Genomic DNA, 21885 nt, shown 5'->3' with positions numbered 1-21885 from the left:
TATGAATAAGTATGTGAATCAGTGGATGAATAAAAGAATGAGCAAAGAATGAATGACTAAAAATAAAATGAAGGTATGAATGAGTGATTTGAACAAACCGTTCAAAGCATGATTTGCAGACAGCCTTGGTAATTCTAACTAATGGACTTGTAGCAACAAGAGTGCAGGCTTCTAGCTGCATTACCTAGAAATGCCCTGATACTGGCACGACTCCCTGTCAACAGAAGGCTTTCTCCCTCGCAGTAGCACCACGCTGCTCAAAGACAAAGACTGATTATTGTGATCATGCCAGAGGCTCTTCTTGGATTCCCACCTCTCACGGACATGAAGCTCACAAAATCAAAGAAGGAAGCAGAAATGTCTCATTTGGAGATAAGTGACTCTGTTGCTATTTCTCTATCCATGTGGCCTCTAAACAACTAGTTGTTTTGGTATCACGTAAAGACAAAGGAAAGAGTTATTCTTAACAGAGCCTTAACAACTGAAGCATGGTCTGCATTTCTAAGTAGCAGTAGCTTGAAGCTCCAGCCTGGAAGAAGCAGCTGTGCTTCTCAGGGCAGGACAAGGTGGGCCCTGTCCAAAAGGGTGATTCATTGTAACACAGAATACAGTGCCAGAGTTGAAATACACTGAGGGTTGTTCGGGGTGAGAGAGGCCCTTCTTTTTCTCTTATTCCAAGCTTCCTTCCCCTCCTGATTATAACAGGTACTCAGAAACTGCTTTTGCTGAAAAGCACTGACTCCTTACCCGGGCCCACCAATGAACAGAAAGCAGGATGAAGACTTGGCATCTCTGTCTCTATTTTGTATCTGTGTCCTTTGCTCTGAGTCTCTCTCCCCTGCAGTCACCTTGGAATTCAGTAAGGACAGGACTGATCATAACATCTTTACAAGGAGGGACAGAAAGTAAGGAAAAGAAAAGCAAACCTAGGCAGGAAAGACCACCTGCTAGGCAACAATGATTTTCTTATTGTAGCAAGGCCCTGCGTGACAATCCTCAGATAAGGAGTGACCAGACCACCACTGAGACCACACCCGTGACCAGGACTGTTTAATAATTACGTGGACTCACTTTCTTCCTGTTTAAACCTCTTCCCAATTCTTCCTCTGTTTAAACCTAAAGCTCCTATCTGTACCCCGAAGATGGGCTGAAATGCTTGCTTTACCTGTTTCAGAATAGTAAGTCTTTCTCTGTCCTTCACCAGGACTTGTATCTTTATTTGGCATATTGGGGTGAGTGGTTGGACCAGGCATTTGGAACCCCTGGAGTTTGGGCCTCTGCCTTTGAGATCCTTGCTACACAAAACGTAGTCCATGCACAAGTCCAATGACTAATCCAATGCCAAGTGGCACTAGTGTCACTTGAAAGTTTGTTAAAAAATGCAGGACTTCAGGCCCCACTTACTGAACTGAGTTTGCATTCTGTAGCATTCTTGGGTGATTCTCACACACAAAAAAGTTACTGAAGTTTGAGGAACTCTGCTTACAGATGACCCAGGCACCACAGTGGGCCCTTCCAGCCAAGGATTCACAGTGTCCTCCACTGTCTCGCTGGGACCGGGAAAGGCTTCACCTAAGAGGTGACAGTGACCCTGAGACTTGTAGAGGGCATTCATTCAGACTCCAACTAGCAAATAACCACCACAAGCCAGGAAAATAGTGGAGGAGGAGCCAGAACCATTCTGGCTCTGGCACCAGATGGGTAATTGGGCAAGCCCATTCTCTCTGAACCTTAGTTGCCCCATCAGTAACATAGGACATTACTGTTTGCTTTTCTGTGTCATGTGGTTATCATGAAGAAGAACAGAAATGAAAGATTCACTCTCTGTGAAACAAAGAGTCAGAGAAGGGGATTGTTTTCACATGGGCAACCAGCTATCCTGACCTAACATTTCAGAAGTTGAGTAAGAAAACCCATCTAAATGCCAAAGGCTTAAGATCTTTGACTTCATGAAGATTAGCTGACCGTGGCACATGGTACTAGTTAACCCAGATGAAGCAGGCCAAAGAGAAGGCCTGGCTCAGCCAGTCCCTTAGCGGCCTGTGACAGGGATTTGTGGCTGGATTCTTGGGGCTGCAGTTTTTTTCTGCTCACATGGTGTTAGTTTTGAAAGGAAGTTGTCTAAGGACCAAAGGCTGCATCACATTAGCATTCCAGGGGGTCAATGTTTCCAGAGCTGTTAGAATCATGGTGCTCTCTCACACTGTGCGGGTGAGAGAGGCAGCTACTTCAGAAGGAGCCAGATGTGCCCACAGGACAAAGAACAAGGGATTGAGCTACTGGAGCTGAATTTTCCAGTGTTGGAAAAGAGGCAGATGCAAAAGCTGGCTTTTGCTTTGCCATTCCCCATTTGGAATTCTTTTTCCTATCCCTGTATGGCTTCTTCTTCTCATCTTCCAGGTCTCAGCAAAGATTTCACTTCCCAGGGCCGAGTATGGTGAAATACACCTGTAGTCCTACCTACTTGGAAGGCAGAGGATCGATGTTTGAGGTCAGCCTGGGCAAAAGTGCAAGAACATATCTGAAAGGCAAACTAAATGCTAATAGGACTGGGAGTGTGGTGGCTGAAGTGTGTTTGCCTAGCAAGCTCAACGCCCTGAGTCCAATCCCCAGTACTACCAAAAAAAAAAAAAAAAAAAAATCACTTCCACAGAGAATCAACCTTATTCTGCTCCTTGTCCTCTGTTACCATCTATCCCAGGCTTTTCGTGCTTTGCCTTCACAGCATTTATTAATATTAGAAACATTCTTACTCACTCATTTATTTGTATGATACCTGCCCAATCCACCCCCCCACCATACAATGTTTCTTTCAAATTCTCAGTCACATGCATGTGAACTAGATTGCTGGGCTTCTCCCCTATAAATTTGGATGCAGTAGTTCTGGGTTGGGGCTAGAGATTTCTAAATAAGCCCTCTAATAATTCTGATCTTCAGGGAGACTTGGAAAGTCCAGCCAGAATGAAAGCTTCATGAGGAAGGCTGAATCTTGGTTTGCATATTCATGCCAGGCCTACGGACACTCTTTCTCTCTCTAACTCTACATGGAATGAATGAATAAATGACTGAACCAGTCCACATGGGTTTTGGTGGTATCAATTCTTTTTCCTGTTTCAACAATTCGATGGGCAGACAGGAGACTTGTGACCTACAAGGCATAGCGTATGGGCAGCAGTGGGACACAGCCAAGTCTGGTCTCTCTCCTCAGAGAGAAGAGAGTTGATGAGTAGGGAAGCTGACTGCAACAAAAGACCAAGGAAGGAAAGGGTCCCGTGAGGGCATGGACAAAGTGAGCTGTGTGTGGTTGCAAGGAGGGAAAATGTCTCTTTGCTTTACAGATGATTTATAGGGAGAGTGGCCTCAGATAACCACAGAAGAGATGGGCTGCTTTATGCGTTTCGTTTTATGCATTTATTTGTCGTAAGTTATAGACATATGTGGTTAAAATGCTCAGAGCACAGATAAGGTGTGGGCGGAGAGGAAGGAGGCTTCTTATCCCCCAGCCCATTCTCTAGGTCCTGGTCAGAGGCAGTCTGACTGAATTCCCTGATTAGACATATGTCAGCACACCCCAGCACCTAGAGAATACACAGGGCATGAGAGGCAGAGGTGGAAGACCAGGGTGTCCAGGGAAGGCAGCAGCCTGAGCAGTGCATGGGTGCTGGAAAATGCCTTGGAAAGAGAGAGTGGCACGTCAATGAGCTTATGTTGTGACTCAGGGCATGAACCCTTGACACCAGGAGGGAAGGAGGAGGGTGGACAGCCATGAGAATGTGGACTTTCCTGCCTCATTGACTGGCTGAGTCTTGGAACACAAGGGAGAAGAAGGGATAGGATGGGTATAAGGTAGCCAGGGGTCACTATAAATAAAATATTCAAATTGCTGTCCTTTAAGATCATGAATATAGTCCTCATCACCATACTCTCCCATTAAACTTCTAAGCCTAAACTTCTGAGCCTTGGTTTCCTTATCTGTAAAATGGGTACAATAACAATCAACTCCTGAGGAGTAAAGACAGTAATGACTGTGGAGTGCAAGCCAATGCACAATAGGTCTTCCTCTATCTTTCCTTCTCTTTCCCTATTCCCACCTCCTAGCATTGACTCATTTCACCTAGATTGCCAGACCTGGCTTTGTAGAGCCCTTAGTCAACCCCAGGAACATCATCTATTAGTATATAGGGTTTGCCTACTCGTTCCTGTCCATTTCTTTCTTTGCTCAATATCACAGTCCTCCTGACTGAGTTCCTCAGCTGAGTGGCCAGGACATCGCTCTTGGTATTTCAAAGACCGGGGAAAAGATTAAAGCCAGAGATAGATGCCATCCTCAGCCAGAATTTTAAAAATGAAACTACTTGGATGTGAAAAATGTAGTCATGTTTCTGTGGCTGGTTAAAATATTTGATGCTCATAGAATATTCAACAACAACACAAAAAGGCTCTCACTCCATGTACCATCAAAAAATGTAATGTAATTATCGCGATGTTAAATATCCCCAGCTGTTCTGAGATATTTGAATCTTAAATCAAGCCTGCCTGCACGCATCCCAGGGTTACAGCTGGGTGTGTATCACACAAACACAGAGCTGGGAAAGTTCAGGCAAGAACTTTGGGCTCAAGTTTCCATGGCTGCTTGCTCCAGGCCAGGGTTTACTCCAACACTGGGACGAGGCTCCCCAGATCAGAGCCATTGGCAACCTCACCAAAGGGAGCCATGTGCCACAACAGGGCATTGCAATCTGGCAGGCCATAAGCATCTATCCAAATAGTCTTTCAAATCCATGTGCAGGGAGCATAAAGAGATAGTGTAAAATAAATGGTAATAAAGTGAATAAACACGCGTCTCACTCCAGAGCCTTTGAGGTGCTTCTATAAATCAAATTCTTTCCATAATTTGCTCTGTGAGTCTGTGCAGAGAAGCAGAATCAAACCTCATCTGCTTTCCTGAGTGGTAGGCCCAGATTTATGGCTGTGAGTTCACAGTGGATGCTGTGCCATTTCAAAGTGGGAAAATAATTTTCCTTGGGAGGGGCTCCAAGAGAAGATTAAACCCTTCACTTTCAGAGATCAGAGTATCAACAACTTTCAGATCAGATATGCCATCAGAATCGGAAGGGGATGACCAGAATACATATGTTGCAAGACAGTTCACGGAGGGAGAAACCAACACTGCCATGATAGAAACTACCATCTACGGCTTACCCACAGATACACTTGGAGTCTATCTCAAGTGCTCCAGTGACTTGTAGTGTGACCTTGGGCAGCTCAGTTTCCCTTTATGAGTCTTAATTTTCACCAGGGTACTAAAGGTAAAGGAATGCCGAAGGGCTCTGACCTGCCCAGATAAGAGATATGAAAACTGCATAACATTTCCTGGCTAGAACTGTGACATGCAGAAGGCCATTGAAGGCTATTCCTCCAGGGCCTTGGAAGTACTTCTTGGAAGATGTGAGGGTGTCATCTATTACAACAATAATGAGGAAGAAGATGAAATTACTGATAGCTCTAATTTATCCAGCACCTATGCTTCTGTGTGGTGTTTGTACTTACAAGCAAGTACCTTTTTGTATTCATATTCAACTTTATCCACCATGACTGGACCTCAATAAATAATCTTAATCAGTTAACATATTATTTTAAAATTTCACACTAATCCTGCAAGGAAGGTATGATCTGTGTTTTACACATGAGGAAACAGAATCTCAATGGTGGTAAGCAACTCCCTACCAGCTACACACTTAACACCTGGCAGAGCTGGGATTTGAACTCGAGTGTACCTGATTCCTAAGAAACCTTCTTTCTAACCTCCTCGTCCTAAATGCCTTCTTTCCAAATTTCTGGGGCTTAAATTCCTAAACTCACGTGACTATAAGTATGGTTAAAGTATTTCCATGCTATTCTTGAAAGTAGGTGCATGCTGTTACACATTCTTTTATTTTTGTGATGTTTTGAGACAGATACTGCTCCAAAACTACCCAGCTTGCTTCACTATGTGGATTTGGGTGTGTAACAGAAAATATTTTATACAAAAAGTCAGGAACGAATGAGGCCTGTATTAGGAACAAACTACCAAATCTTAGTAGCTTCAAACAACACATATTTATTCTCTTCTACTGTGAAGGTCGGAAGTCTGAAATGAGTCTTATTGGTCCCAGGAGGGCATGGGCAAGGCTGTGTTCTACCTGGAGGCTTCAGGCCAGAATCTTATTCCTTGTTTTTTCCAGCTTCTATGGAGTTGCCCGTATTCTTTGACTGATTGCCACTTCCTCTATCTTCAAAGCCATCAATGTAATGTCTTCAGATCCCTCTCCGACTCTCTGAGATCTGCTTCTGGAATTAACTCTTTTCTAACTCTGACTCTCCTGCCTCTTTTCTTTTTCACTTATAAGGACCCATGATTACATTGGGCTACCCAGATAATCCTGGGTGATCTCCCCATCTCAAAATTCTTACTTCAATCCCACCTGCAGATGTAATGTATTCACAGGCTCTACAGATGAGATCCTGGTCATCTTTACGGGGCCATCACTCAGTCTGTCAAGGGCCTGGGCGTTTTGGTTTGACTGATACCGTGGCTAGGCCCAGGGCACTCTGTGGACTCTGTTTTGGTATGACAGAGGCTACCCGGGAATAAGGGTGCTTCTGTTGATGCACATCCTGCAGGCCTCCCGGGGAGCTGGTGCTCCTCTCCTCCCCGGACTTCCTTCTTTGCTTTACTCTAGAATATCTGTCCTTTGTGCAGTCTTACAGATCCAGGAAATCAGACATGACTGAGCTGTACTGGTTTATCCTGCTTGGCTTTCATGAGGCTTCAAGGAGTCCACAGCCTTGTCTGTCAAAGTGTGGTCCACGGATCAGCAGCATCCACATCAGCTGGAGCTTGTTAGGAACACTTATCAGGTCCTGCCCCTCCCTACTGCATCAGGATGCCTGGGGAAGTGCTGGCGGAGTGGCTCGAGGCTCAAGTGACAGCATGCCTGCCTAGCAAGCATGAGGCCCTGAGTTCAAACCCTATACCACCAAAATATAAAATAAAACAACATGCCTGTGGATCATGCCTAGGAATCTGGGCATGGTACAGTTTGGAAAGCATGTCTCCTGGAGGGCTTCCTGGGCATCCCTGACCACTTGGAGTGTGTGGGGGACAGCCTGCTTGGGGTAGGGGAGGGCCAATATTTGGGCAGAGATTCAAGTAGGTACCTCAACACCAATTCTCAGCAGCAGCTACTGTCAGTGTTGATTCTCTTCTTTGAGGCATTCACAAATCCATCACTTTTTCTCCAGGTCAACATTTTCTGTATGACCTTGGACAAGGTACTGACCCACTCCATGCCTCAGTTTCCTCATCTGTACTGGGAGAAAAAGGATACTTTTCTCTGCTCCATTATCAGGTTGGAATAAAATAATGTAAAAGTGTCAGACAGAGAATAGGAGCTCAATAAATGTGCATGGAATCAGCGGAAACAATTTACTAAGCAAATTAATAGTATAAACAATGGTATCAAGGGACAGATTTGACATGCTCAGGAGAACAAACTTCCCGGGTATGAGTGCAGCCTCTATTTGTTTTACCAAGAACTCATGTTCCAATTACGAGTGAGTCATCTATTTGCTAGCACAGGCCTGAGCTGGATCTCAATTTGGTCACAGCTCTTCATCCAGGTGGTCAAGTTATCAGTGTCCTTGAAAGAATGAGAATGGTAATTTGGTTCAGACTGTGGCATAATTAAAAGTTTTCACAAGTCCTGAGCAGATTCCCTTGCATTGATCTGCTGTGTGTGGCATCAGAGCGGGAGGATGAAAGTTCATTATTGATTCATCTTTCCCTCTCTGGGTTGGAGGTCTTGGGATTCAGGATGACTCCTGAGGTCCACACCAAAGATCAGGGAAGGCTTGGGAGACTTTGAGGATACCCTTGTGGGAAGGTTTGTTCTCATTAGCATCTCTGAGTGAGGGCAGACTGGAGATGCAGGAAAGAACATTGGTTTGGGAAAAGGACCGATATTTGGTTGAACCCTGACTGTGTTCCTCCCATCTGTGTGACTTTGTACTTACCCTGGACCTCAGTTTCCTCATCTGTAAAATGGGTTCCATAACACTCACTTGATTCTGATACAGATAGATGTGACTGTGAGACAGCTGTCTAATGTAAATCCCAGCCCCATTCCCTGTATGACAGGCAGCTCCTTTTAGACCCAGGCTCCTTGATGAAGCACATAGAACTTTGTGTGCCTATTTATTTTGATGTATGGCCATCTTTGTGGATCAGTGACTAGCACATAGTAGGCACTTAACGAGCATTGGTTGACTGAATTTCTGTGTAGCTGATCCAAGCAAATCACTTAGGAGAATCAGAGTGACCAACAAATGAAGCCAGTGGCCTGGTTATTGCTCCAGCCTTTCTCAACTGGCTGGACATCTGATTGATGCCTTCATGACCAGCCACAGTGGCCCCCAAATAGCCACTATCACAATCAGACTGACAATGGTCAATTTGGATATCTGCAGACCTGAGGAAAGTTTACATTTGATTCCCTAAACTAATTTCCCTGTAGTCAAATAACTGGTAGAGGTCTTTTCATGTTCCTTGTATAAATGTCTATTTAATTACTGTCCTGTCTGCAGCACTTCAATAACTTGTACATTTCCCCCTTAATAACTGTTTCAGCTCTGCAAAGAAAAGAAATGGTTGGCTGAGAAGCTCGAACCATCTGCAGTATTTCAGCCCTCTTTTCCCCTGACTGCCCACTTGAATGGAGAACTTTTCTGTTAAATCCCATTGGTCATTTGGCTCATGCTCTCTTATTGCAGAAGAGGGTTATGAGGCCAAAGTCGCACAGCTGGCCAGGGCAACGTTGAGGCTACACTGGACTCTCCAGGACACCTCCAACCTTCCTCAACACTGCTCCTTCCTCATCCAGCTGCAGAAAGAGCATGTGTGCCCTTGCAGTCATAATGACTTGGTTTTGACTCCCTGCCTTGCTACTTGCTGGCTTTTGGACTTTAGGCAGGTTATAGACCCTTCCAGAGCTGCAGTGTCTCCATTTGTAAAATATGGATTATCACCCAGCTGTTCAGGGTTATTGTGAGGATGGGGGTGACATGAAGCATGTCCAGTCAGGGTCTGGCACATTGCAGCTACCCAATGCTGTTTGCCTTTGTCCTTCACTCACAAGCTCATTGCAAGTAATAAAAATGGAAACAGCTCACATTTATTGAGTGCTTACTTGGTGCCAGAAACTGGTCTAAGCATTTTACATGTAGTAGCTCATTTATTCCTCTAATGGCAAAAGTATTTTTCTTGACTCTCTCAAGCTATCCATCTTCACAGTCACTAGACTGTCTGGCCTACCATTGTTTCAACAGAATTTGCTGATTTTAAACAATATGTTACTGAAATGATTTTTTGTCTTCAATTGCTGGCTCATAGCAGCCAGCTTGCTTGATATGACAAAATGTGAAAAACCAAATGCTCTTTCCCTGGCTGTTAGTACATTTGACTAGTCCAAATCTGAACTCAAGGTTAACGCCTGCAAAGAGGGATACAAAATGGGTTGGGTAAGGCAGGAGTAGCCCTGGAAGGAGAAAGGAAAGGGGATAGCAGCTGGGGATTGGGAGACAGATAGAGATGCCTTCTACAGCCCAACAGACAATAGTGAGACAAGCTGGAGTCTTTGCCACAACGTTCAAAACTTTAGTTGAGCTCCCAAATATCCATCAACAACACTGCATCATGACCCTTCAACTCTACCTTCCTCCAGCTACCCTGAGCCTGTCCAAGGCCTAGAAGGCACCTGTTCAATCTCGTTGCTCCATGTTTCTGTGCTCTCTCATCTGCATACTCTGTCCTCTTCCCCTGAAGTTCCCTTTGTCTCCTCTCTACCTTGGAACACCTACTTACCCTTCAAGATTCAGCTCACATGTTACTACCTCTGGGAAGTCATCAGAGAGCCCCAATTTTATCTGTATACTCCTCTGAACCCACACAGCACCTCTGCACACTCCTGGCTTTGGTTCACATCACTCTTTCTTTAACAATCCTGCAAACTCCTGGAGGACCCACACCAAGCCTTAATTAATTTCATTCTTCCAGCAGCTCCTACAGATCTTGGTGTATAGTTGACACTCAGTAGGTACTGGTTGATTCCATAACCATGCTAGGAGATGAATATATCCCATTCAGGTAAGTAGTCATGGTGAGATGCGATAATTATATTGATAATAATTAATATCTGCTACCACCAGAGGCCAAGACACTGTGCAGAGCCCATTCCCTGCATTACGGCAATGGCTCTTGAATACTGAGCACCCACTACTGTGCAAGTATGTGCTGTTCACCTCACGTACATTATCTTCATCCCAGCTCTCAGAAGCAGGAATTATTATTAGAGGCTCAGAAAGCAGAGTATCTTCCCAGGAACACTGCTAGGAAGGAACACTGCTAGGAAGGGGCAGAGCCAGTGTCCCAAACTGTCTGGCTGACAGTTTCCCTTGAAGCATGCTGTCTTCCGGAGATGGTAGTGATACCTTGTTCTTGCAGTGGATCCTGGACTGGCCTCTGTTGGTCCCTGTTCCCATCCCCATAGCTGAGGAGCTATGTCCCTAGTGCTCACATAGCTCAGCTTCAGAGCACTGCTTCCTGCCTGCCCAATTATCAGAAAAACTGCTTCCTCCTCTCCGAGAACTCCAAAAGGGCCAGCGTGTGCAGAGCCTGAGGTCTACAGCTGATGTCAGGAAACAACATGGGCATTCAGAAGCAGAGACACTTTGTCTGGCTGCTGAGTGATTAACCCCTGCACAGTTGCAACAAACACAGATGAATAAACACGTCTGGAATGGGCCTGGAGAATAAAAGCCAATGAACACCCTCAGCAATACTCTCTCCCCACTGGAGCTTATTTCCAGACCATGGTAATGACTTGGAGACTGCTGGCACATCCTTTGGTTTCCCCTGGAGCCCCCATCTCTCACCTGTTGCACTGTCTTCTCAGGACTTAGGAATGAAGGTGTCTGACAGTGCCCACCCCCCATCCTCAAAGGAATAAATGTCCACAAACTGCCTGCTTCTCACTGGAAATGCATTTCATTGATGTTCTATAAAGGAATTATGCCAAGAGTCTTGGCACTGGTGACCCAGGAAGACAGAAAATGCTGGGGGTACCTGGTGGAGGGTATCTGGTGGGGGGTATTCATTCCCCAGGTCTTTCCTCAGCACCTACTATGTGTCAGGCCCTGTGCTGGGTGCTGGAGACAGCAAGGAAAAGAGACATGATTCTTGTCTCCTGTCTGACAGGAAAGGCAAGCACAGTCTAATAGGTATGGTGGCATGCACACATAGGAAGATCCACACAGAAACAGGGGTGTAGATGGGCAAAAGAAGGCAGTAGGTGTTTGGTGATGCAGGTTGGGAGGGTGGTCAAGAAAGTCTCCAAGGCAGAAGAAACCTCAGGGCTTTATAATATAAATAATTGTTATCGCCATTGGGGATGAAGCTGCTTGCCTGAGTTTTGGCCTCTACACCATGGTGCCACTCCTTTAAGGATGGTAAAGGCTTGAGACCGAGCAGTGTGATTAGAGGAAAATATTCCTGATGGAACTGATAGATCTGTATGTCAGGGGCTTCCCAAAATAGTTTCTGGCTTCTACAGATACAAGAACCCTTGGCAAAACCTACAGCCCATCTTGTTGAAGGGGCTGGAAACTCACAGCCCAGGGCCATGTTTGAAAACCACTAGGGGTCACTTTGAGTCCTAGGCACATAAACCATTGGCAGGGGAGGTAGTACTTGACAACTTCTTGGGTGTGGCCAGCAAACAATTCAGACATAGACGAGATCAGGTGCATTCAGGGTGGTATGGCCACAGACACAATTCAGACATAGGAAGACAGGGTTAAAGGAGTTAAGAGAAGGGTGTGCCCCAGTGAGAAGGGTCCTACTGTCCTCAACTTCTTAACTATTCACTCACACAACCACATGGCCATGCCTGTTGCTGGGGCTGAAGTCAGGTAGCTCCCAAGTATGCTGAGCTTCACCACGTAGAAATGGGTGAGGCCCTGGTAATGTGTGGCCACGGTTCTAACCCACTTGGACCACCTGTGTGGTTCCACTTTCCGCTCTCCCAGCTCCTAGAATGAATAGGACCTAGTGGGAGGATGGAACAAGAGTCCTACCCAGGGGTCTTCTGATAGAAGACTGGCCCAGGGTTGGGGAGGAGGGGTTACATGTGACTTCTGTGTGATGCATTTGGTGGTATGCCAAGTTAGATTCTGAACTTGCAACTGAGCACTGGACAGCTTTTCAGAGCATCCATGCATTGCTAACTCAGGCAGTGGGAATATCAAAAGTGAATATTGGTTGTTAGAAAACAACTCCACACACCTTTTGTAAAGCAACTGTCTGATGTTAGAAATGTACTGGAGCTGATACAACTTGGAGCTGATACTTGGATGTAATCTTAACTTCAGTCTAACTCTAGAGGCTGCTAATTCATGGTCAGTCAAAGAACAACCCTCAACAAAGGGCTGCTACCTTCATTCCTTTGTCTTTATGGAACTCAGAATTGTGTTTGAAGTTCTGGAAAAAGTCACTTAAAGCATATGTTAATAGCATTCCTTTTTGCTAAATGAAATAGACAGATATATTTTAAAGGCCAGATGAGAAGCCCACAAAACAAGAAATGTTTCAGAGGGATAATTTTGAAAGCAAAATCATCAGAGCGGAGGCAGGAGCAGCATCTTAGATAAGCAATAATTCAATCAGCCAATCAGAGACCTGGCCTGACCAGCATCATGCCAACACCTGTTGGAACTGTGGCAATTCTTTGCCATCCAAGAAAAAGCTTTGTCAGAGACAAGACCATCAGGAGAAAAGCCAGAGCCCACCTAACGGGCATTTTATACACGAATGGCTGGACAGGCTTGTGCCATGCTGGGGCCTGGCACCAGAACTCCTCAAAGACAGACTGTACAAGGCATATACCTTCTGTCCAACAGCTGCGTTACTCAGACCCACAGTGTGGGGGAACCAGCAGAGCAAATGGCTTACAAACCTCGAGCACTGCCTTTCCTGACTCTGGCTGTTTTCCTCCATGTCTCTCTCTGCCACGCTGTTTTCCCAACTGCAGGGCCTTCCTCCAGACCAGGAGCCCTATATTCCCAGTTTATAGGAAAAGGAGGGCCAGGAAAGAGCCTGGACTACAGGGTTTTGACAAATTAGCAGAAGGGGTGCAGCCCCCAACCCCAACTGCCAACAGCTTCATTGTTGATTAGTACTCTAGGAGTTTCCTCCTAGATTCTAAGTGTTTTGGAACTCTGAAGCGTAAGCTTGCTCAGGAGCTCCGCATTACTCGCCTGATGGCCCACTTTTGAAGCACTTCCTTTGAGTTTACCCCCCAAAACAAAACCACACTTAAGACATCCCTAGACCCTAGACACAAAGCAATAGCTTGGAATCTCGTGGATCTGGAGGTGAGGTCAGGGAGAAGGGGAACCAGTATTCACAGATGGTACCACAACTAGTAGAGTGAAGAGTCTGGGGGAGACCCAGAAAAGCGAGGCACCAGGTCAGGGGTCTGGGACTGCCGTGACATGATACCTTACAGTTAAGTCCAAGTTCTCACTATCCGGAGGAGAAGACTCAGGGGACCCAAAAGTGAGTCCACCTTGGCATCATGGAGTGGTGACACCATACAGAAAAGGGAATGGTGTCCAGTCTTTAGGGGGCAGGAACTGATGGCTTCGGGACACCTGGGAAGTGGGGAGGGGGCAAGTTCGCGCGGAGGGCAACTCACGGAGGAGAAGTTGTGCGGTCCGCAGAGCTCGCCGCGGTACTTGCAGGAGAGCAGCATGTCCTCGAGCTGGTGGCCCAGGCGGTCCATGAAGGCAGCGCTGATGCCCTCGAAGTGGCGCGGTGGCAGGAAGAGGCGGAAGTCGGCCAGCTTGCGGAACCACTGGCGACGCGGCTCATCGCCTCGCAGCAGCTCGCTGACCAGCGGGCGCGCCGTGCGGTTGGGCAGCAGCAGCCCGAGCCAGTGGCCGGCATAGTAGAGGTCCCCCTTGGAGAGGCGCGGGAAGCGCAGCGGGTTGTTGTTGCACACGGTGACGGCGGGGAAGGGCAGCTGGCGGCTCCACTCGCGGTGCACCCGCGTATGCGACGGGAAGCTGAGCCAGTAGAGCAGGCGGTTTGAGGACCAGGACAGCAGCAAGCCGAGGGACGTACAGAAGGCCAGCACCCACAGCGCCCGCCGCTGGAAGGAGCCCCCCGCCGCCGTGCGCCCGGCGCACATGTGCCGCAACCCGTGCAGTTTAGCGCGGCTCAGCGATGGCCGCCCCCTGCGGGCGACCCCTGGCCCTTGCAGCGCCCGCTCGCCGCCCCTACCGCCCCCGGGCTGCCCGGCCACCGCCACCGCCGCCGGCTGCTCGCGGGCCATGCGGAAGCGTCCCGGGCCGGTGAGTGCGGCCGCGGGCAGCCCGGCTCCTCCGCTCCGGCTCATTCATTCAGCCCGCGGCTGGCGGCAGCGGCGGCGGCCCCGGCCGGGCGGAGCCGCCATGGGAGTCCGCAGCAGCAGTGGAAGCAGCAGCAGCCGCGCGCAGCCCGTGCCAGGGAAGCGTGCGCCCGAAAGGAGCTCCGGTGGCGCGGCATGCCAGCCCGGCGTCGCCGCCGCCGCCTCCGCGGGCTCCCGCCCGCCCGGGACTGAGCGCCGGTTCGGCCCGCCGCCCGGAGATGTGGCCTCTCCCTGGCGCCTCCCAGGCTCTCCTGGTCCCTAGTCTTCTTGGAGGATGCCCGACACCTGGCACTACCTCTGGAGAGGCCCCCCACTGGGAGCCGCCTCTCCAGTCCCTTGGCTCTGCGCCCGTCTCCCCTCGTCCTGGACCTCGGGGGACCCCGCAGAGTCCCCCCCTGCCCCGCCTAACCCCAGCTTTTACGCTGGTCCTGGGAAAGGGGCCACTTGGCCACCATGCTTGATTTGGACATTCCCTTGGATCCCACTAGTCCCTAGCCCAGCGGTGCCGGGACATGGGAGAGAGGGCGCCAAGGAACGAGCGCCCCCAGAGGCGCACCGCGACTCCTGGTCTGGCGGGTGGGGTGGGTGTGTACTGGGGTGAGTGGCCGCCCAGCGACTGCTTCCCCTTTCCCTTCCCTCCAGGACCCTTCCTTCCCACTGCTCCCCGGGCTGCGCTCGGCCGAGACGCGCCAAGGTTTCCCAGGTCCTACGCCTGAGCTCTGTGTTGTGCCCACTCTCGCCTGGGGTTGGGGCTGCTTTTCCGGGCGTCCTGCGGGAAGCTGCGCGCTGCCGGGCCCCTTCAAGTCTTCTGCCCAGAGGGAGCTGTCGCTTCTCCTCCCGGCTCCACTCTCAGGGGTGACTCGCGTCCTCAGAAAAGCCCAGATTTGCTGTCCCTGCCTCTTTACCTCCCTGCCTCGGCGGCGCCAGGAGCTGGGAACTGCCGAGCCCCGGCAACACCTCCTGGGGTTGATCCTGACTCGATGCTCCGTGAGACCTTCTTTCGGGACCCCAAGACCGCGGTGGCGGTGGTGGTGGTGGTGGTGATGGTGGTAGTGGTGGTGGTGGTGCCGGCTGCGCTCTTCAACCGGTTGCCCGGCCCTCCACGGGCCCCGGGCGAACTTGAGCAGCGGCCGCGCGAGGGTGGCGCGGCTGGGCTCCGAGCACCTGCTCCTCCGCTCGCTGGCTCCGCGGCTCGAGGCGGGCGGGGCGGCTGCGGTGGCGAGCGCTGTGCGCTCCTGGAGACGCGGTGCTGACGCGCCCGGCTCCTCCTCGCTGCATTTTAATTCCTGGCCACTGTGGCCGCTGCACACCGAGCGGGAAGGCTCTTGCTGGAGTTGCCCGGGAAGGGGATTCACTGCACAGATGTGCCCTGTTGTACGGGCTTGTGGAGGAGATGCAGAGTAGTAGAAGCATTGTATTTCTATGTAACCATGTGCAGATTAAGTGTGAAAGGACTCCAGGGTGTGTGATGTGCTCTGGAGAGAGAGGGGGCTGTGCAGTGTGGCATTTGAGCAAGCCCAGGAGTGTGCTGTCATCCATAGTGTGGGTAGCATGTGAACAATGTGTGTTTGAATGGATATTTCTATGAAACTCGTGAATGTGAAATTCGTGTCTCTGGTGACATACTATAGCTGTAAGAAATGTGTGGTGTGTGTAGGACAGTGCCCATGATGGGATGTGTGTTCTCTCTGTGTGTATGTGTGCAGTTAGCAGGTGGTGGGTATGAATGGGTGTGGTTTCTGAATGTAGTGTGTGGTTGTTATGTTTTACGTGTGTGTGTGTGTGTGTGTGTTATATGAAGGAGTATGTGTGTGGCAGTGCAACAAGATCTTCCCCCTTGCATTGTGTGCTTCCAGCCTCTTCCCTGGCTTTGGCCCAGTCAGCCAATCACAGCTGTCCTTGGAGGGGCCAGAGGGAGGGATGTGACTTCTCTGCACAGAAGATTCCATTTGTGCCATTCCAAGGGCCAGGATCTTTCAGTCCATTGGTTGACTGATGATGTTATCCCCTCCTCCTAGATAGGCCACTGTCCTCCATCAACTCCTGGACAGTTTTCGACCTTTGAGTTGGCCTTTTAATATTTCAATTTAACTTGTTTGGGACATTGAACGAACTATGCAGATTATTGCTGGTTCCATTTCATAGGTGAGATTAGGAAGGCCAACTCTACTTGCCCAATGTCACACAGCCAGGAAGTGGAGAGCTGAATTCAACACCCAGACTCCCAAAGCCCTGGCATTTTTTTCTGTTCCACCGGGCCTTATGGTTTTTGTCATCTGGGCCAGGTCTTTGAGGACAGGGCTGGGATCTTGCTCCTGTGACTACCAGGTCATGGAGGGTACACAGTAAGACTCCACCCATATTTCCCAAATCGCTGACTCACTGAGCCTCACTGGGACAGGTAACACTTTGAGACCCATTACTCTATGGGATAAAGGGGTTTCCAGACATTTCCCAAAGAGTAGATTTGATGGGAGAGATTCTGAGTGTGAGAAGACACCTCATGGGAGAAACCCCAAAATTTGTCCTTTTGGGACAGGAGACATGGGGAGGGAAATACTTGGTGTGGGAAGGAATTTCAACCACTTTATAATGGTGAGTTAGGGTGGTTCATCCAGATCTGTGAAATGAGCAGCAGGTTTCCAAGCAGTAGGAAGGAAGCAGTGCTGGGGTGGGCTGTCCCTCCCCCATCCTGGAGGGCATTCCTCCCACATCTGAGCTCTGGAGGACAGGACCTCTGAGCCCCTCATATGTTACAGCCATATGTTACATGCAACACACACAAACACATATATGCGCAACACACACAAACACATCAACTATGTAGAAACACATATATACCCTGCACAATGCATACAACACACACATGTGCACAAACACACAACTGCATATGCCTGGAGGCCCTTATCATTTTCCTGTGGAAGAAGTTTTTGCAGTTGGGCATTGCTGAAGTTCGCTTGAGATTCATTTTCTTGAAGATGGCTGTTGCTCCTTTGGCAGGAGGTCCTGAGGCTCCCGGCCTTACTGAGCCTCTGACAAAGGTCCATACTCCAGTGTTGCCAGCCTGGACCCAGGATTCCATCCTGGGGATGCCAGACTGACCCACTCTAGACAAGGCCGGTGGCTTCTGAAAAAGCAACTGGAACAAACAAGGGACATCTTCCAGCACTGAAATGGCGTGAAGCTCCATTTTATTAAAAGCCTTAAAAGCATTTCATGTTTCTGATGTGTTTGGCTGTTGTGGCTTTCTCTTTCCTGGAGGTTTCCCTTTGAAATGTCTGTATGCTACTTCAGATTGACTCAGCGTCTTCTCCTGTTTGCTGTCCAGAAGGACAGCTCATTTTGGGAAGGGAGACATCCTGCGTAGGCCCCAAGGGGTCTTGGCACAGAAATCAGAGAAAAACACAGGATGGCTACTGACCCCAAACAAAGACTAGTGGCTCTCTTCATAGCCCACTTATGCAGCCTGAAACACCCCATTGGCTTCTGCCACCAGTACTTTGACCAGTGTGGGAAATTCTGCTCTTGACCCAAAGCTTAAGCATTGCCTCCTAGGTAACATTTCCTTGATTCTTCCTCTGTGAACTTCAGCCCTTTCCTGGTGATCCCAATATACTTCGTATCTATACTGCCATTATAGTCCTTGTCGTAGCACTTGTCATGGTGTGTCCAGCCCTTTCTTGTGGAATAGGAGCCCTCTAGAGACAAGGTCTACATCTCATTCATATTTGTGTCCCTCCCTGTTAGCTCAGTGTCTGGGCACATTGAAGAGACACAGTGATACAGGGGAAGAGGGAAAAGGAGCTAATGTTTCTTGATCAAGTACTATGTGCTAGGCCCAGAACCAAGCACAAATTTTATCTCATTTCTCACTCCAACCCTGTGGGGAAGGAATTTTGACTTTTTTTTTTTTTTAACTGCTGTTGAATCAAAGGCTTAGAAGGCAAGATTTGAACCCAGTCCAAAGTCCAAGATTTCCCTTTCCATCATGCATTAAAAAATAGTAATAACTTAAGCCTTCCTAAGAGTCTTCTGCTAGAGTCTGTTCTGTGTTTTACACTAAAAACATAAGTGAAGTGTTTCAAGTATTTAATCCTCAAAATAATCCTACTAGATAAATGCAATTATTTTCTCTACCTAAAGAGGAAGAACCTTTACCACAGAGAGGTTAAGTTACTCTCTCAATGCCACACAGTTATTAAGCAGAAGTGCAGGCTTTGGAGGTAGTGGGGTTTGAACTCGGAGCCTCACATTCCAGCCTAGAAGTACAGGCTTTGAAGCTGTGCTGTCAAACAACAGCTCATGAAAATTACTTTCCCATCCTGGCCACTCCTTTGGCCAGGAAAACAAATTCATGAGGCAGTGCATGAGCTGACCCACAAAACCTCTCCACCACAAAGTTAGAATTTAGCATGGCGATGTCCCAAGAATAAGCTTTTGAGAAAATTTCCCTTTGCTCGTTTATCTCTCCAGCATTTGCTGCTCTTTGCCTGGCATTCTGTGTGCCATTGGTGTGTAGTAGCAAAAGGGCCTTCCAGCAGCCAGTCCATATTCTGGGGTGTGAATGCTGCCACAGGTTAGAAGGCCTTTTCTCCCATGAAATGAGATTGTTTTGGAAGAGGGAGGTCAGTTTAAGTCAATGAAGTTTTCTGGTTTTTATTGTGCTTTTTGGTTTTGCTTGTTTGTTTTTATTTATTTATTTTATTTTTTTTTATTTAGCTTGTTTGTTTTTAAAAAATTTTTTTTTTGAGATAGATGCTTAGAGTGCAGCTCAGGTTGTCCTTGAACTTGCAATGTAGCCCAAGCTGGCCTCCAACTCTCCATTCTCCTTCTTCATCCTCCTGACTGTTGGAATTATAGGTGTGCACTATCATGCTTGGAGGGTTTCTGTTATTATAATACAATTTTGGGAGCTGACACTTTCTTTTTTGCAGGGAGTGGTACTAGGGTTTGAACTTAGGGTCTTATGCTTGCCAGGCATCCACTCTACCACTTGAGTCATAACCCCAACCCTTTTTACTTTAGGTATTTTTCAAATATGGTCTTGCTTTTGTGCCTGAGCCATCCTGGACCATGATCCTCCTATTTATGCTTCCCTAGTAGCTGGGATGGCAGGTGTGTGCCACTATGCCCAGCTTTTATTGATTGAGATGGAGTCTTGCTAAGTTTTTGCCCTGGTTGGCCTCAAACTACTATCTTCTCTATCTCTGTCTCCCAAACAGCTGAGTAGCTAGGATTACACCTGGCTGGAGCTGGCACTTTTGTTGCCTCAATCAGGCTTCCATGTTTAACCCCAGTCCCGACTCTTTGGAGGCTCAGAGTTGGACAGTATCTGAAATGTCGCTTAACTCTTCTTTCTACCTGCAGAAATTTCTTCAATATATCCTGTTGTTGCCTGTGCACTGATGACTTACTCTATTCTAGAACACAGTGCTTTGTTTAAAGCTTCTTCCTTTCATCAAGTTGAAGCCTTCCTTGTGAATTTCTCCCATTCCTCCTAACTTATCCCCAGGGAGTCACAAACTAAGTTTATCTTTCTCTCATAGGGGAACCTTTCAGAGTCCTTTGGTGCTGAAGAGACTCTAGCTGTCTACTGGCCTAGCAATGTCTTCAAGCCAGTCTTGCCTTCTCTGGGCTGAATGTCCCCAGTTCCTTGAGCTGTTTCTGTAGGTTCTGCTCATGAGATGGGATTGTAAATGCAACGTCTTCACAAAGTAGACTTCAGCCCTGTGGAGAGTGAGCCTATAGATCCTTTACTCTGGATCTGGCCCTTCTAGCCCCTCGTCTTTCTTCTGCTGGTCTTCAGCTCTTATTGGCTCTCTTACCTCCGAGATTTTATAGAGGTGGTAGATGGCAAGATGGGTCAGTGATGATGGATTCTCAGTGTTCTTGCTTAGAATGCAGACTGGGCTTTCCTCTGAGATCACACTGTTAAGAGTGAGGATAGCTAGTCCTACTTTTAGTATGAGTTCATGGATGGTGTGGGGTTCAGAGGCTTTTGTGGGTCTACCTGTGAACTTAAATCTTGCTCTGTTTTTCTCTACTACCCATGTCCTCTATGACTCTATCTCCCCTTTCCCCTTCCCTTCTTTCCTCTTCTTTCTCCTTTTCCAGGTCTCAACCTCGTTTTCCTTGAGCCTTACAGCCCTCTCTGATGCCTCCCTAGCCCATGCTACAGGTGGCCTTGGGTTCCTGGAGGTGGCTTTAGTGACCTGAGAAAATGTCCAGTGGTCACAATGGAGGTTTCTGTGCTCTTGGAAAGATATTAAGCAGGACTTCTCTGTGGTGTTAGATTATCACACAATTTTTTTTTGTACTGGTGATTGAATTCAGGGCTTCATACTCACTAGGCAGGTGCTGTACCACTTGAGCTACACCTCCAGCCTTTTTTGTGTTGATTATTTTTCAGATAGGGTCCTGCTTTATGCACGGGCCAGCCTGAACCATGATCCTCCTGTTTTTGTTTCCCTCTGAAGCTGAGGATAAGACACATGCCACCAGTCCAGCTACTAGTTGAGATGAGGTCTTGAGAACTTTTTGTGGGGACTGGCCTCAAACTGAGATCTTCCTGGTTTGTGCCTCCTGAAGAATAACTAGCATTATAGCCGAACTCATACATTTGTTTTTTGTACCTTTCCTACCCTTCCCCATGGGGCAGGTACTGTAGTTGCTGCTATATCTTTCCTTACAATGTGCCTCATCATCTCCTCTGCCTCCCCCACTCCATGGGATTCTTGTAAATGCTTGGCTTCTTCTGGCTCTCTTTTCTTCTGGGCTCTTCCTTATATACACCAGCTATTTTTTTTCCCCTTTTAGTTATCCTCATTTTCCTTAAGTTCAAACTTGCAGCCACTTCTCTTCTATCCCTAACAAGTTCCAGGCTGATGGGGTCAAGTGGGATCTGTGACCACCAGAAGAAGGACCACAGTTGGAAGGACCATCTAGAGGACAGAGGTTAGTGGGTTATACATGGCTGGAATTGGCTTGGCTAAAGCATTATGAACCCACTAAAAGGAGAATCCTGAAGAATGGGAACTGAAGATAGAACCTAATTTCATCCCTTCATTTCAGGGGAAAATGTCCTGGCCCAGGGAGAAAAATGACTTGCTACAAACCACACAGATTGATACCAGTAAAACCAGATTTCAGTTTCCAACTTTTGACTCATTCTCTGATCACCCTATATGATGATTTTTTTTTTATATATGATATGGCTTGGGCTGTAGCTCAGTGATAGAGCACTTGCCTAACATGTACCCTGGGTTTCATCCCAGCACACCAAAAAAAAAAAAAAATCCACATTGAAATCAGTAATGGGTTGACATGGTTCAAAAAGACAAAAGAGCTTCCAGTAAAAAACTCCCTCTCCATCTGCTGCCAC

General features: G+C 47.9%; 1 protein-coding gene across 2 annotated transcripts in view; it reads right to left on the bottom strand.

The window, feature by feature from the left end:
- The window catches only part of Asic2 (acid sensing ion channel subunit 2), a 1110269-nt gene that overhangs the window by 246979 nt on the left and 841405 nt on the right, over positions 1 to 21885 (bottom strand). The window contains exon 1 of one of the 2 annotated variants that reach the window (XM_020187695.2): positions 13791 to 15709. The exons of the other annotated variant lie outside the window; for it this stretch is intronic. Within the exon in view, the coding sequence (XP_020043284.1) occupies positions 13791 to 14492 (702 nt within the window). The 5' untranslated portion in view covers positions 14493 to 15709. Of the gene's footprint in view, positions 1 to 13790; positions 15710 to 21885 lie in introns of those variants that run through there. 2 annotated transcript variants of the gene reach the window in all.

The sequence above is a fragment of the Castor canadensis genome, chromosome 11 (genome assembly GCF_047511655.1).
Source record: "Castor canadensis chromosome 11, mCasCan1.hap1v2, whole genome shotgun sequence".
Taxonomy (NCBI): domain Eukaryota; kingdom Metazoa; phylum Chordata; class Mammalia; order Rodentia; family Castoridae; genus Castor; species Castor canadensis.
The sequence above is the reverse complement of the archived record's forward strand: the minus strand, read 5'-3'. Positions and strand labels throughout refer to the sequence as shown.